Source organism: Nannospalax galili, unplaced genomic scaffold, assembly GCF_000622305.1.
Source record: "Nannospalax galili isolate Female #2095 unplaced genomic scaffold, S.galili_v1.0 scaffold236, whole genome shotgun sequence".
NCBI lineage: Eukaryota > Metazoa > Chordata > Mammalia > Rodentia > Spalacidae > Nannospalax > Nannospalax galili.
In genome coordinates, this window is record NW_008338710.1 from 2,731,741 (window position 1) to 2,747,572 (window position 15,832).

At 42.9% G+C, this 15,832-nt stretch overlaps 1 protein-coding gene across 2 annotated transcripts in view; it reads left to right on the plus strand.

Annotated features, from left to right (window-relative positions):
• Positions 1 to 15,832, plus strand: part of Wdr19 (WD repeat domain 19) — an 89,323-nt gene that overhangs the window by 62,726 nt on the left and 10,765 nt on the right. For both annotated transcript variants that reach the window (XM_008833229.3, XM_008833230.3), the window contains exons 27-32: positions 3,564 to 3,676; positions 5,242 to 5,310; positions 7,530 to 7,607; positions 9,534 to 9,630; positions 11,198 to 11,322; positions 15,484 to 15,565. In XM_008833229.3, coding sequence (XP_008831451.1) covers positions 3,564 to 3,676; positions 5,242 to 5,310; positions 7,530 to 7,607; positions 9,534 to 9,630; positions 11,198 to 11,322; positions 15,484 to 15,565 — 564 coding nt within the window. The remainder of the gene's footprint in view (positions 1 to 3,563; positions 3,677 to 5,241; positions 5,311 to 7,529; positions 7,608 to 9,533; positions 9,631 to 11,197; positions 11,323 to 15,483; positions 15,566 to 15,832) is intronic.

Below are 15,832 nucleotides of genomic sequence, written 5' to 3' on the forward strand. Positions count from 1 at the left end.
CTGACAGAGGATTTTAATCCAGAATATTTAAAGAACTCACAAAACAAAGAATCGAGAAAGCAAATAACCCAATTAAAAGATGTGCCAAGGATCTGAACATATAGTTCTCAAAAGAAGAAATAAAGATGGCTAGGAAGCATCTTAAAAGGTGTTCAACATCATTAGTAATTAGGCAAATGCAAATTAAAACTACTTTAAGATTTCATCTTAGCCCAGTCAGACTGGCTAAGATCAAGAGAACAAATGATACCAAATGTTGGAGAGGATGTGGGGAAAGGGGAACTTTCATCCACTGCTGGTGGGGCTGCAAACTTGTTCAACCCCTATGGAAAGCAGTGCAGAGAACTCTTAAAAAGCTACAAATGAACTTACCATTTGACCCAGTTATACCACTCCTTGGCATGTACCCAAAGACCTCATCCTATTGCAGAGACACTTGTACATCCATGTTTGTTGCTGCTCTTTTCACAATAGTTAAGAGATGGAAGCAACCTAAGTGTCCCTCAGTTGATGAGTGGATAATGAAATGTGGTTCATTTATACGATGGAGTTTTACTCAGCAGTAGACAAAGATGAAATTTGCAGGTAAATGGATGGAACTAGAAACTGTTATACTAAGTGAAGTAACACAGACTCAGAAAAACAAACAACATTATGTTCTCCCTCATATGTGGATCCCAGCACCAAACCCTTATAAATGAGTATGTATCCAGACATATAGGAACCAGGATAATGGAAAGGAACCAGGGAGGTAAAGGAAAAGAAAGAATCTGAAAGAAAAGAACAGTAGGAAACAGGCATTAATAAGGGAGACATGGATAAAAATGAGGTTATTTTAAGGGGAAGGGGAAGGGAGGGTTGTACAAGGAACCTTGGGGATAAAGGGAAAGAAGGAGCTCAAGAGAAGTGGGACCATAGGAGAAGGGTATTAAGGGAGAAATGGGAAAAATGGGGCACTTTAAATGAAGAAACAACAGTGGAAGGTTTAGACAATGCAAGAGGTAAATAATGCCTAGCTAGTTTTAAAAAACCAGAGGGAACCATATTAATCAAACAACGTACTGACAAATTATACATACAACTATCTTAAGGCAAGGTTAATCTGAGGATGTTTGGTCTTTGCCCAAGTTTTATCTACATAGCACATGGTAATTAAAAGTATCAGACTGGTGGAACTAACCTTCTTGAATGTCTAACAGCCGTACTTTGAGGCCTATACTAATTTGGTCAGAGGGACATAAAGGACAGTTTTTGCTCCTTGCCCTCCTAGGTCAACTAAGCTCCAGGGGACTATGAGCATCTCTCAAAATGTCCTGTAACTGTAGTGTGTCACCTGTCCTCTTGATCAAGGAGGCCAAGGAGACCCCACCAAATGGACTTGAACCAGTGTCCAGTCTACAAAGAGGAAGGTCAACACAGAGGAATCATTTCCTCCGTGCTTCCAAGTGAAGCCAGCCACGCACAGTTGAGCCAGACCTTTGACTTATCTTCACATAGATGGAACTGGTAAAAAAAAAAAAAAAAAAAGAGCCAGGGGCTCCTCCCAAGCCCATGTGACCCCTGAGGGACAGATCCTTAAACAGCCTAAAGAGTAAAAATAAATTGGTTTATCTGGACCAACTGTATGGTCTTAAATACCCAAAAGTAAAGTATAACCAAAGATTAAAGGGGTCAATATAACTCTTTAAGAGTCCATGTGTATAGCTAAAAGCTACATAACAAGAAACAATGCCAGACAGGAGATACCTTCCTTTGAGTTGTTGGCCAAGGTGGCCCAAGAGACTCCCAGAGAGTAACCCAGCATAGAACTGGGAAAATGAATAGCAGACCCCAATCTTATCTAAAGGAATATTGACAGCTGATTGCTACTAGATGAGGAACAGCTCATCTTCCTAAAACAAGGATCTCTAGGTGGGCTGACTAGATTGTGTGGCTGGACAAGCACTGGGGAATGGCTAGGGGCACTGACAGCACAGTGAACAGTAACAGTGATTACAGAGTATATGTGCTCCAGTGGGGCAGGGGGGACTATGGGAGAGTGCCATTTGGGATGTGGGTATGTAGATGAATAAGATTGTTTAGGATGTTCTTATGAAATACACACAAAAAAAACAATAAATTAAAAAATATGAGTTATATTTGAAAAAAGTCATTTAGAAATTTAAAAAATATTCACCCCTGTGTGACTGTCAACACCATCCATCTCACACTAAAACTTCCCACAACAAAACTCTATACCCACTGAATAATACCTCCCAGCCCCTGATAACGTTTATTCTATGCTCTATGAATTTTATGACTTTGACTATTCCTCTTATTTCATATAAAGGGAATCATTAAATATTTGGTTTTTTGGTTCACAAGGTACCTATATGAATTAATAATATTCATGAGAAAATGTGTTCCCTTCTTCAAGGAAACACTTGTTGGGAAGTAATTAATAATATTCATGAGAAAATGTGTTCCCTTCTTCAAGGAAACACTTGTTGGGAAGTAATTAACATAACTGGAGACAATAAAGGTCTAAAGAAAAAAAAGTACAGACAAAAGCAGTGTGAGATCTGGGCATGGTAGCCCAAACTGAACTGTAATCCCAGCACTCAGGAGGCTGAGGTGGGAGGATGGGTTTGAGGCCATCTTGAGCTATGTAACAAAACCCTATAATAAATAAACAAGTAAACAATCAAATAACTGTAAATAGGAAAGGACCTGGCTTAAGTTTGTGTTGGGGTTAATTTGGCTTATGATGGTTCTGAATCCCCAGGCAGGTCATGGTTAAGTTTATAAGCATGGTGGTTCCTGCTCTTTTAGGAGAGGAGATTCAGACTCAGAGAATGATGAATGTCTTGAAGAACGATGGCAAATCACAGTCTTGTCCTTCCTCTCCTTATTGCTATGCTATGCAGAGGGAAGTGGAGGTGGAACAGTGTTGTTATTTGAAGTAATTATGATAAATATCCTTTGTGATAAAAACAAAATGATAACATCGATATTCAGTGTTAAAAGGTTTTTAATCTGGGGGATGGAGAGATGGCTCAGCAGTAAGAACACTAACTGTTCTTACAGAAGACCCAGGTTCAAATCCCAGCACCCACATGGCAGCTAACAACTGTCTGTAGCTCCAGTTCTAGGGGATTCAACAGCCTCTTCTGTCTTCCACAGGCATTGCACGACATGGGTGCACTTACCTACATGCAGGCAATACACGCATACACATAAAATAAAAATAAAATATATTTTTAAAAAGGTTTTTAATCTGATTTTATTTTTTAAGATTTGTGTGTTTGTGTGTGTATGTGTATGTGTGTATGTATGTGCGCAAGAGCATGATGGAGGCACACTGTTTCACAGTATATGTTTGAAGTTCAGAGGGCATCTTTGTGCAGGTGGTTCTCTTCCTCCTTTATGTAGTGTCCAGGGTGCAAACTCCAGCACCACCTCCCCACCCCCCACGCTACCGCCCAGTCTCTTGTTTTTAGACCGCCTCTTATAGATTATTTTTCGGTTGGCAAAAAAGGTAATCAGGTTCTGCTCAGATACCTCTCAATGAACTTCTGTTTTAGGTTCTGAAGACACGACTAATGACAACTACCAAAGCATTGCCTTATACTTTGAAGGAGAAAAAAGACATTTTCAGGCTGGAAAATTCTTCTTGCTGTGTGACCAGTATTCACGGGTTAGTATTTGCCAAGAGAACATACCTTAGACACCATAGAGATGATTCTGGGAAATGTTTGAAACACCAGCCAGCATGTTCCCAGACACTCAGACTTGAATCTCAGAGTCTGTTGTTGTTGGCACTGGAGAGCAAACCCAGGGTCTCAGCATCCTAAGTATGAGCCTTGCCACTGAGCCACCCACCTCAGTCCTGAGAGTTAGCTTAGAAATCTCTTCTCCCTCCCATACACAATCATAGTCCTCCCAGAACCTCTCCCATCATCCCTTTCATTCTAACTACCATCAGCCTAACCCAAACCCAGGTTATGTTGATTCCAGTTAACTGTGTCCCCTGCTTCTAGTTTCTCTGCATGTAATTCATCCGTCATGTTGTTCCCCAAATAGTACTTGCTTTGCGTAAGGTAGGGAGTACAGTGTCCAAACGAGACATAATAAATTTAGCTGTAAATACAGATGCCTGTATGACAGACAGGAGGACTACAAGATTACTTGTCTAAAGGGAGCAGATGCTGCCTATGCCTAGCACATTATTACCATTCAGGAATCTGCCTAGAAGTGCCTGATGATAGAATTTTTCAAGAGAAACAGAAACCAAGGTGCCCCAGTTTTAAAATATGGGGCCAGATATTTCAGAATACTTCATTGGCCAAAGAAAGCTTGTCTGTGTAGGAATTCAATCCACATGCTGCCAGTTTACCATGTCTGGCCTTTTAGAAAAAGCCCAAATTCCTTAGCTGGCTTGTAAGCCAGCCAGTGTGTTCCAAGATGGCCTCCAGCTGTCTGTGGAAGTGTCCCTGACTAGATGCTTACAGCGAGACCTTTGACATCTTTACCCTCCATCTGCTTTCTCACTGCCTCCCAGTTCATCCTGGTCTTCGTCTCTGTCACTTTTGGGTCATCTACACACATAACTGTCTTTGCCTCCTCAGAGCATCTAAAACTAACTTTCCACACGGCCCATTTTGCTTTTAAGCTGCTGAATTTCTTCATAGGTTGTGTGTTCAGGAATTAGTCAATTATGACTTAAAAACAGTTCCTGTGACCATCACTACATCACACTGATCTCCCCAATTAGATTGTATCTAACACAAAAAGTGGGGCTTCTTCCTGGTATTCTTCACAAAAGCTAGTATAATCCCATATACAATAACAGGTTATCAATAAATATTTGTTAAATGAAAGGGATGGGGATATAGCTCAGTGGTAAGAGCATTTGCCTGGCATGCAGGAGGCCCTGGGTTCAATCCTGAGAACCACACCAAAAAAAGTTATAAAAACAAATGAATTAAAATCATTAAATCTTTCTGTGGAAAAAGGACATATTTTGTAGTTCTATTTCATCAGAAATCAGAACTAGATTCTTTAGACAGTTCCCTGGATCTTTTCATTTTTTTAAAACTATACCCAGACTTTGAAATACATGTTCAAGACCCAGAGCTTTGCAGACCCTGGTTGAGGTGAAAATACTCTGACATGCTGCAGTTACTTTGTGTAAGCAAAAACTGTTTTCTCCAGTGTGCACACAGCAGGCAGTCTTTAATTGCTATATGTTTCTCATTTTAGGCACTCAAACATTTCTTGAAATGCCCAAGCTCAGAAGATAATGCGGCAATAGAAATGGCAATTGAAACTGTAAGTAAATCCTATGTTGAAACTTTGAAGAATATCAATTTCCAGGGGCTAGGGATGTAGCTTAGTTGGTGAGCTGCTTCCCTAGCATCCAGAAAGCCCTGGTTCAGTCTCCAGTGCTGCATGGTTGCACATGCCTATAATCCCAGGAGGAGGAGACAAGAGTATCAGAAGTTCAAAGTCAGAACCAGAGATAGAGCTCGATGGTAGAATGTTTGCCTTGCATGCACAAGGCCCTGGATTCAATCCCCAGCACTGCCAAAAAAAAAATCTTGATTCATATCTTTGGAGCTGGAGAGATGGCTAAGAACACTTGACTGCTCTAGGTTGAGTTCCCAGCACCCACATGGCAGCTAACAACTATCCTTAACTCTAGTTCCAGGAGATTTGATGCCCTTTTCTGGCCTCTGTGGGAATTGGATACATGGGTGCACTTACAGGTAAAATACTCATGCACATAAAATAAAAATAAATCAGTCAAAAAAAATTTTTTTAAGAAGTTCCAGGTCCTCTACTGTGTAGTGACTTCGAGGCCAGCTTGGGCTACATGAGACCCTGTCTCAAAAACAAATGAAAATAGAAATTTCCAAATATATGCAAAAATAAACCAAACACTGTAACAGACTCCTATATAGCCATCCTCTAATTTTGCCAGCTGTCTACACACAGTCTTTATGTCCCATTTCAGTTAGGCTGGCTAGCCAGCAAGCTCCGGGGATCTGCATGTCTAACCGCCACCTCCAGTACTGGAGTTACAGGTATGCGTGGCCATGACCAACTTTTATGTGGGTGTTAGAGATTTAAACTCAGGTCCTCTTGCCTTCATAGCATGCACTCTTACCCAGTGAGCCACCTCCAAAGCACCTGATATCTGAAACTGTTTTAGCACCAACATGATGCTCAGAGTTTCAGATTTTGGAGCATTTCAGCTCCTCAATGAGGGAACTTTGTAGGTAAGTGGAAGTGCTCTGTATCTTAATCTGTGAGGGCTGCAAAGGTATGCATGGAAAAATTGAGTTTCACACATAGTACTTATAAATTTATTTATTATATGGAAGCTGCCCCTAAAAGAAAGTCCACAGGTTCTTCTCAGATAGTATCTCCAGATATGACATGACATAATGTTGAAAATAATCCCGAGAGGGCTGGAGAGATGGGTCAGCAATTAAGAACACTGGCTGCTCACTGGGCGTGGTGGCGCACACCTGTAGTCCCAGCACTTGGGAGGCAGAGGCAGGTGGATCTCTGTGAGTTCAAGGCCAGCCTGGTTACATAGTAAGTTCCAGGCCAGCTGGGGCTATAGAGAAGAGACCCTGTTTCAAAAACACGTTAAAAAAAAAAAAGAACACTGGCTGCTCTTGCAGAGGACCTGGGTTCGAGTCTCAGTACCCAGATGGTGGCTAGCAATGGTCCATACCTCCAGTTCCAGGAGATCCAATACTCTCTTCTCTGCAGGCATTACCTGCATGAGTGCACTTATATACATGCATGCAAAACACTCATATACATAAAATAAATATTTTTAAAGTGGAGAGCAATAGAAAAAGAAACCTGACAGCTTCCTCTCCCCCCTGCTCGCACACACAGGCACATGCACCCCAGACGTGCACATACACTATACACATACACATTTCAGATTTCAGATTCTCAGATTGGAATGCTTAGCCTGCACAAGCCCCAGCTCTTCTGCTCAAGATAAGGTGCAGTTCACAAGGGATTTCAGTCACTGATATTAAGGAGTTTTTTTGTTTTTCTTTTTTGTCCTTTTGAGACAGGGTCTCTCTCTAGCCCCAGCTGTCCTGGAACTCACTTTGTAGACCAGGCTGGCCTTGGACTCAAAGAGAACCGCCTGTGCCTCCCAAGTGCTGGGGTTAAAGGCATGCGCCACCACGTCCAGCTTTTTAAGAAGATGTTTATTGAAACATTTAAGAAGTATTTTCTCTGAATATACAAAGGAAAAGATCCTATTTTGATGCAGGCAGCTAAGAAAAGCTATAGCTTCTAACGATGGAATTTCAGTGATGAAGACTCAGCAAACCAATGAAGAAAGACCCTGGGGCTAAATTATATTTCAAGCAATTTTCTATGGATACTGTTACATGTTTTTTTATTTCATTTTCTTAGCAGAACGTTATTTATTTCCTCTTTTACCCCACCCTTGCTCCCTATTGCCAATAGGTTTAAGATGCGGAATTTGCTGAGGTTTCTCTTTTATGACACAGGTTGGCCGGGCCAAAGATAAACTGCTGACCAATCAGCTGATCGACCATCTAATGGGGGAGAGTGATGGCATGCCAAAGGTACAGAGTGTTGTGCAATACTGGGTGCTCATGTCTCAGTCACAGTTTTACTTTATCCTGCCCTTTCTTCACCTGTCATGACTTCACAACATAGACTTGTAAAATGACCCTCTGAAAGTAGCCACAGATCCTCTAGCTCAGCCTTGCATGTAAAAGGACTGTGCACATCCCCTCTTTAGAACTGACATAGGGCCCATGACATAGCCATGTCTCTCAAGTAACAGTCCCCTGCACCCACAATTTGTTCTCAGATGTCAGGTTTTCTTATTCTAGAAATTGAAAACCAATCATTGAAACTGTGACTTAGCACTGATCTCTAAAAATGAGTGTGCTTTATTCATATTTCAAAAACTGAAATTAACAAAAGTGTTAGGTATAAGCATAATCACTATCAAGGCTAAATTAACAGCTAAGAGCATATGTCAGAATCCATAGCTCCCTGAGGGTTCCTGCAGAAATCCATCTTCTCTCCATGTGATGCCTTAGGAAGTGCCCCCAAGCCCCTTTGTCCCCCTTTGCCTTTATGTTCGAAGCCATCTGCTTGTGACAGACTCTAATCACTGATGCAGAGAGACAGCAGTGTCCTATCACAGTGGACAGGATGCTGGATCTCTGCACCCATCACCTTTATCTTACAGACAAAGCCACAGAGACCCAGCATAGCTCAGGTGATCTGCCAAATGACCCAGGCCCTTGTGTTGTCCTAAACCACTTTCCATTATGTCCACTTATTTTTTTATTATTTTTATTTTATGTGTATGAGTATTATGCCTGCATGTAGGTAAGTGCACCTGTGTCCTCCACAGAGGACAGAAGAGGCTGACGGATCTCCTGCAACTGGAGTTACGGACTGTTGTTAGCTGCCATGTGGGTGGTGAGATTCAAACCCACTGTTCTTAACTGCTGAGCCATCTCTCCAATCCCCTATGTCACTTATTTTTAAAACCTGGAAACCAGCTCCAAATACAGGATGAAACAATCTTGAGTTGGAATTGGAATGGAAAGGAGTCAGGGGCCAAGCTAAATCACATAGAACAGAGAAAACTTACACAGGTACTAAAATTTCAAAGTGTTACAAGGTTGGTCCATCATATAAAAATGTTTTATAGGGGCTGGAGAGATGGCTCAGTGGTTAAGAGCACTGACTGCTCTTGCAGAGGACCCGTGTTCTATTGCCAGCACCCACATGGTGGCTACAAACTATCCTTAACTCCAGTTCCAGGGGAATCCGAAGCCCTCTTCTGACCTCCGCGGCATTGCGTGACATGGGTGCACTCACATGCATGCAGACAATACATGTACACATAAAGTAAAAATAATAAAAATTTTTATTAAAATTTTTTAAAAAGAATGTTTTGTTTCAAAACCCAGGTGGGACTCCACAGAGCATGATCAGGAACAAAGTGCATCCAGGTCATTGCTCCTAAGCCTCCTCTGCCCACCTTTTATATTCGCTTCTCATCCAACAAAATTAGGTCTGAGCATTTGGCTGGGTTAACATTTCTTAAGCTCTTAGAATAAGTACCTGACACACAACCTCTAAGAAAACGTTCAGTAAGCTTTTATTGTTTTTTTAATATTTTATTTATTATTTTTATTTATTTTGTATGTATGAATGTATTGCCTGCATGTGTGTAAGTGCACCTGTGCCATGCAATGCCTGCGGAGGCCAGAAGTGGGTGTCAGATCCCCTGGAACTGGAGTTACAGATGGTTGTTAGCTGTCATATGAACTTCCAGTCCTCTTCAAAACAGTGCATGCTTTTAACTGCTGAGCCATCTCTCCAGCCTGCTTTTATTAGGTTTTTAAAAACAACATCACTTCTGCTATTGAGAAATGTAATTGTAACTGAAACACAGAATTATAGGTATTTCTCCCCTTGACTAATGAAGAAAGTGATGTTTTGCTAATGGTTTTGTATGCCAGGATGCCAAGTACCTGTTCCGTTTGTACATGGCTCTGAAACAGTACCGTGAAGCCGCCCGGACCGCCATCATCATCGCCAGAGAAGAGCAGTCTGCAGGTACATCCCAAACATTGATCTGTTTCTGTGGTGCTAGGGACTGAGCCAGGACCCCTCACATGCTGGCCCAGTGCTTTACCACCAACCTTCATCTCCACTCCCAGGTCCTTAATAATTTTTTTCTACCCAAACAGGTAATGTTATAAACCTTTCTGCTCAGGAAAGAGTAGCCAGCTTCTAATCTAGCCTTGCCTTGGTCCCCAAAGGACCAAGAAGATTGCCTTTTCTAAAATTCAGAGAAGGAAAAATCTTCCCGTCTCGGAGTGTGGAGTCGCTGGGCAATGGCATTGTCCTGCAAACTTACATTCTGTCTCTAGAGCTGCTCCTCTGACCTCTTCAGCACCCAGCCCTCCTGGCAGCATTTTCTTTCCATTGCATGTACGGATCTGCGTTCACCATAGGAGAGATATTAGAAATTATGCTGTATCATTATGGACCTGGTTCTTTATAATTATCAGAACTATTTATAGAATCTCAAGAATAGTTCTGTTTACTTTCATACTCTCTTAAGTGTTTATTGAATAAGTCAGAGAATTAGTCTGGTATCTTTACTAGTTTTTCTTTTGTTTTCTTTTGTTGTTGGATACAAGCCCTAGACCTTTATTCTGCTTATGTTGATCTGACACCTCAGACGCATGCTGGGAACTTAGGACCCAGAGAGAACTGAACCATAGTTCTGTCCTCAAGGTCCATGATTAGTGGGAAAAGGCAGAAATTGAATTCAGCATTGTTATCCATGGTGACAAGAACTAGACTAGAAAGAGAAGGATTTCTAGTACTAGAAATTTCTTTCTAGTACTAGACTAGAAGGTGATCAGAAAGGATTCAGGGCATCCTAAAGGAAGAGCGTAAGCAGAGTTGGAGGGTGGAGATAAGCGATGGTGAAGGTTGTGGTGAATGACCAGAGAGCAAGGGACAGGAAAAAGGGTGCTCTGGGAAAGCACAGTGAGGCTGCAGCCAGCCTCTCCCGCCAGGGGAGCGTAGGGAAACCTGGAAAGGTGGCAGGCCGGGTCCAGCAGGGCTTTGGGCCTCTACTCAGGAATTTTCACTTGAACTCACTGCCTGTCGAGGGTTTGATTTTGCTTTTTGGTGCTAGAGATGGAACCCAGAGCCTCACACATACTAGATAAGCACCCTACCACTGAGTCGTTCCACCGGAGATTGAGGTGTGACCTGGAGATGTTGGCCTTGGAGTGATGCCTGAGATATAGAATCCCTGACATCCTGAGGAAACCTGATTGGCACAGGCTGCATGGAATGCAAAGAACTCCAGCCATGGACCTGAAGAGTGGCTGAACTGGAAGGACTCTTAGAACTCAGTGCATTCTGAGGTGGGGTGTGCCCCAAGGAAGAGTGAGGAATATAAGCCAATTTCTTCTCAGAGGGACTGGCTGGGTATCAGTACCATCAACAAAAATAGGAAAACCTATGAAGTTACTGTATAGCAGAAATGTTTGAAATGTTGTTAATAACATATAATTAGCAAACTTACTTGTAAGATGAAGGCCCAGGGAAGTCCTCAGGCTGCACCTATCATAGTAATGTCATTTTACCACCTTTTCCCAAGGAAACTATCGGAATGCACATGATGTTCTCTTCAGTATGTATGCAGAACTTAAATCCCAGAAGATCAAAATCCCCTCCGAGATGGCCACCAACCTCATGATCCTGCACAGTTATATACTAGTGAAGGTGAGGCCTGGGAGTGATGTGGGACATGACCCTCCAAGTCTCTTCATACAATGGGGTTTCCTGTGGGCACTTCTCTACAGTAGAGCCATTTCCTACATCTCCATATTCTCAAGTGGCAAAAGCAGGATACAGGCCTATGCTACAGTGTGCTGCCCTTTTGTTAAAAAAAAAAAAAAAAAAAAAAAAAAAAAAAAAAAAAAAAATGTTCTCAGCCAAGCATGGTGGTACATATGCTGAAGAGACTAGCAGTGGTGGCTTCCTCCTAGGAAGGAGGTATGAGGCAGAGGTTCAGGGCACCAGAGTCCATGCAGACAGGTGGGAAGAAAACAGGAGCCAGTTTTGCCGTGTGTATCATTCTATACTGCTAACCCTATATAACCCCTTTTAATATTTATTCCTAGTTGTATATTTGGGGGGGGTTGTTTTCTTTGCCTTTATTTTTTATTTATGTGTGTGTGTGTGTGTGTGTGTGTGTGTGTGTGTGTAGGCTGGGATTGAACCCAGGGTCTCACCTATGCTAGGCAAGTGCTCTACAACTGAGGTACATCCCAGTCCCTGTGTGTGCTTGTTTGTTTGTTTGTTTATTATATTTTTGAGACAGGGTCTCCCTGTAGCCCCAGCTGACCTGGAACTCACTATGTAGATTAGGCTAGCCTTGAACAGAGATCCACCTGCTTCTGCCTCCTGAGTGCTGAGATTAAAGATGTGTGCCACCATGCCCAGCTGTTTGTTTTAAAACCGGGTCTTACTACTTAGGCCAGGCTGGCCTGGAACTTACCACTTAAACCAGACTGCCTTCGAACTTGAGACATCCTCCTGCCTCTGCCTCCCTCACCCAGTGCTAGGATTACATGGATGAATTATGCCTGGCTTTTGTGTATTGATTTTTTTAATCAGTAGTTCTCAGTAAAAACCAAATAGATCATATAAACCTCAGATGGTTATGTAGTTTATGTTACATGTATGTGTATATGTTTCCATATGTATATTTACAATTTTTAAAGATCTTTTGAAATTACTTTTAATTATGTGTGTATATGTGCGTAAGTGCAGGTGCCCAAGGAAGCCAAAAACATAGAATCCCCCTGAATCTGGAGTTTAGGCAGTTGTAAGCTGCTGATATGGGTGCTGAGAACCGAACTCGGGGTCTTCTGCAAGAGCAGCAAGTGCTCTTAACTACTGAGCCATCTCTCCAGCCCCTTGATAGGTATATTTATATACTTAACCTTTGAAAAGATACAGACCTACTGCAATTTATATTTTTTCCCAACTTTTCAGTTATATCAAAGTTCCTCTTTTTGTGAGTGCTAAGCCAATTGTCTGGCCAGTCCAGTGAGCTTATTTAATTTGATTGCTACTGGCATAGTCCTGTTACAAAAGATTAAAATTGTAATTATTATCTAGATAAACACTGTCCGATAGAAACTTCTAGTTGCAGAACTGTTCCGTATTTGTGCTACTGAGTATGGTAGCTATTAGTCTAGCTGTGGAGCATTTGACATGGAGCTACTGCAATTTTTAGCTTTATGTATTCTAATTTTGGGGGAGCGGGGGTCTTCTTGACACAGGGTCTCTCTGTAGCCTCAGCTGGTAGGAACTCGCTATGTAAATCAGTCTATGTAAATCAGTCTGTGCTTAAACGCACAGAGTTCCACCTGCCTCTGCCTCCTGAGTGCTGGGATTAAAGGTGTGTGCTACCATGCCCAACTGTATTATAATTTTTAGATTTATTTTTATTCTATGTGTATGAGTATATTGCCTGCATATATGTAAGTGCAACCATCCATGCAATGCCCACAGAGGTCAGAGGAGGGCATCAGAGCTACTGGAACTGGAGTTAGACTATTGTTAAGCCTCCATGTGGGTGCTGGGAACCAGACCCAGGTCCTTTGCAAGAGCAGCCAGTGTTTTTAACCACTGAGCCATCTCCCCATCCCCTACATTTAAATTTTTTAAACGTATTTTTACTGTGTGTATGAGTTTTTTGCCTGCATGTATGTAAGTGCACCAGGTGCATACAGTGCCCACAGAGGACAGAGGAAGGTGTTGGATCCCCTGGAACTGGAGTTACAGATGGTCATTAGCCACAATGTGGGTGCTGAGAACCCAACCCCGGTCTTATAAAAGAGCAGCCAGTGCTCTTAATGCTGAGCCATCTCTCCAGCTTCTAATTTTTAGATTTAAGTAGCCATATTAGACCACACAGGTCTGTAACACTAATTACAAAGAGGAGGCATTTCAACATTCAGTCCTGGGAGTATACCTCCCCTCAGAGCAGCTGGGGGATGCTTCTTCCCTAGGGATAGGCTGGAGGCAGAGGTCTTCACCAGCTTCAGGCATAAGTGGTGCCACTGACCTGGGGGCACATTGCCAGCAAAATGGAGAAGCACAGAGTGGAGAGATGTTAAAACAAGTTGGGAGCAGAAACTATGGCAGGATTTCTAGAAGGGATTGCCCCAATCAGGGCTGACCACCATATAAGCTGTGTGGTGTGATTTTTGAGTTTTACCATCCAACCCCTCTAGGCCCAGCACTGCTATTCTGAGCCTGCCGTTTGTTCCTGTCTACTGCAGAGCCTCTTTGTGACTCTTCCCCTCTGCTCTAGTCTCTCACATAACAGCAAGCTTTTCCAGGGCTTTCAAAGATGTGCTTGTGGCAGCAAAACTGTTAGACCCTATGAACGGTGATGAGATTGATGCAAAACTGTCACAGTACCTTTGATACAAAGGAACAAAGAAAGATTCATCCATATTTCAGGAATAATCTGGACCAGGCTTTGGTTAACTTTCTCCTCAGAGCTGGGACCGGGACTCTGGCTGGAGGATAATCAGGACCTTGGGTGTGGTCAGCTGAGTTGGGCAGTGATGAGGCCCAGAGAGAAGCTGAGGGAGGATAAGCAGTAGGGCTTACCTTCTCTGCTTCAGATAAGAGATAAACCGTAACTAGTAATAAAATAGAACTTTTGTAACAATAGTACACTGCAAACAAAGTTATATAAATGTGGTCTTTCTCCTTTAAAACATTTTTTCTCTTATGTATATGAGTGTTTTGCCTACATGTATGCAAGTGTGTATAGTATACTGCATGTATACTGTGTGTACAGTGCCCACAGAGGCCAGAAGAGGGCATCTGATCCCCTGGAGCTAGAGTTACATACAGATGGTAGTCAGGTGCCATGTTCTTATTTTTTGGATATGGTAGCTTGCAGGAAAGTAAAACCATAGAAAAGAAAGCCACAGGTAGGGATGTATTCGTTACTTTTCTGTTGCTGTGACAGAAACACTGACCAAAGCAATTTACAGAAGGAAGAGTTTATTTGAGCTTACATTTCCAGGGGAATTATAGTCCATCATGGTGGGGAGGCATGGTGGTAGGAGGTGGCTGAACAGGAGCAGAAAGCAGAGCACTCACATCTTCAAGCAGGCACACAAAGCAAGAGTGACTTGAGATCTGGCAAGGCTCAAGAACTCTTTAAGCCCACCCCTGGTATTGTGCTTCCTCCAGCATGGCCACACCTTCCAAGACCTCCCCAAACGGCACCACCCACTGGGGACAAAATGTCCAAATACTTAGACCCTACTAGGGACATTCTCATTCAAGCCACCACATAGGGGGACCAGTGTGTTCCCCATCCCACTGCTCCAACACATTGCCCCCTCATCTCACACATGAATGACTGCCATAGCTTCGTGGCTGGGCTCCTGCCCTGCAGCTTCATCCTGTCCTACCTTCAGTCCTCCTCGCCTCACCTTGTCCCTTCCTCCTGCCGTGCTAGTCTACCCCTCCACAGGCAGTACTCCCTTTCACAAGCCCTCCTCTCTTCCCACCTGCCCTGACTCCAGCTCTCAGGTCTTACACCTAGGTAAGCTTATTAGTCCCCAGTAAAGGCCAGTAAGAGACGGACCAGGGATTTGAATTTACCTCAGGCAGTCTAGAGCAAATACATTGCAGAGCACAGACCAGACAACAGGGCTGTGGTGCCAGAAAGCAGCTGTTGAAGGAGAAATGGGAGCCCCAGCCCCAGCAACATGAGCCAGGGAGGGCTTAGGAATCTCAGGTCAGTCCTGTTCTGGGGTACAGCCAAGGAGTTGTTTGGGGGAAAGAAAACATGAATTGGGGCTCATCCAAGGTTGTAAGGATGAAATGTATTATTTATTTCAGATTCATGTTAAGAGTAGAAACCACATGAAGGGGGCACGTATGCTTATTCGGGTGGCCAACAACATCAGCAAATTCCCATCGCGTAAGTATTATCCGAACAGAGCTCATTCCACAGTGGACCTTAGGGCAGTGCTGAGGTCCACATTCATCCAACCAGCCAGTGTTCAAAGCTCCATATATTGTTCACTCATTTAGTCCCCCCACAGCACCATGAAATAGTAGCTCAGGATCCCCAAGACACCCCAGAATTTGATGCTTCCCAGGAGGGTCAACAAGAATCAACATGTAGAATTGCCAATGGCTAAGGTCTATTACACCAAAAGGAAGCAAAGTTGTCCAGAGGACAGGG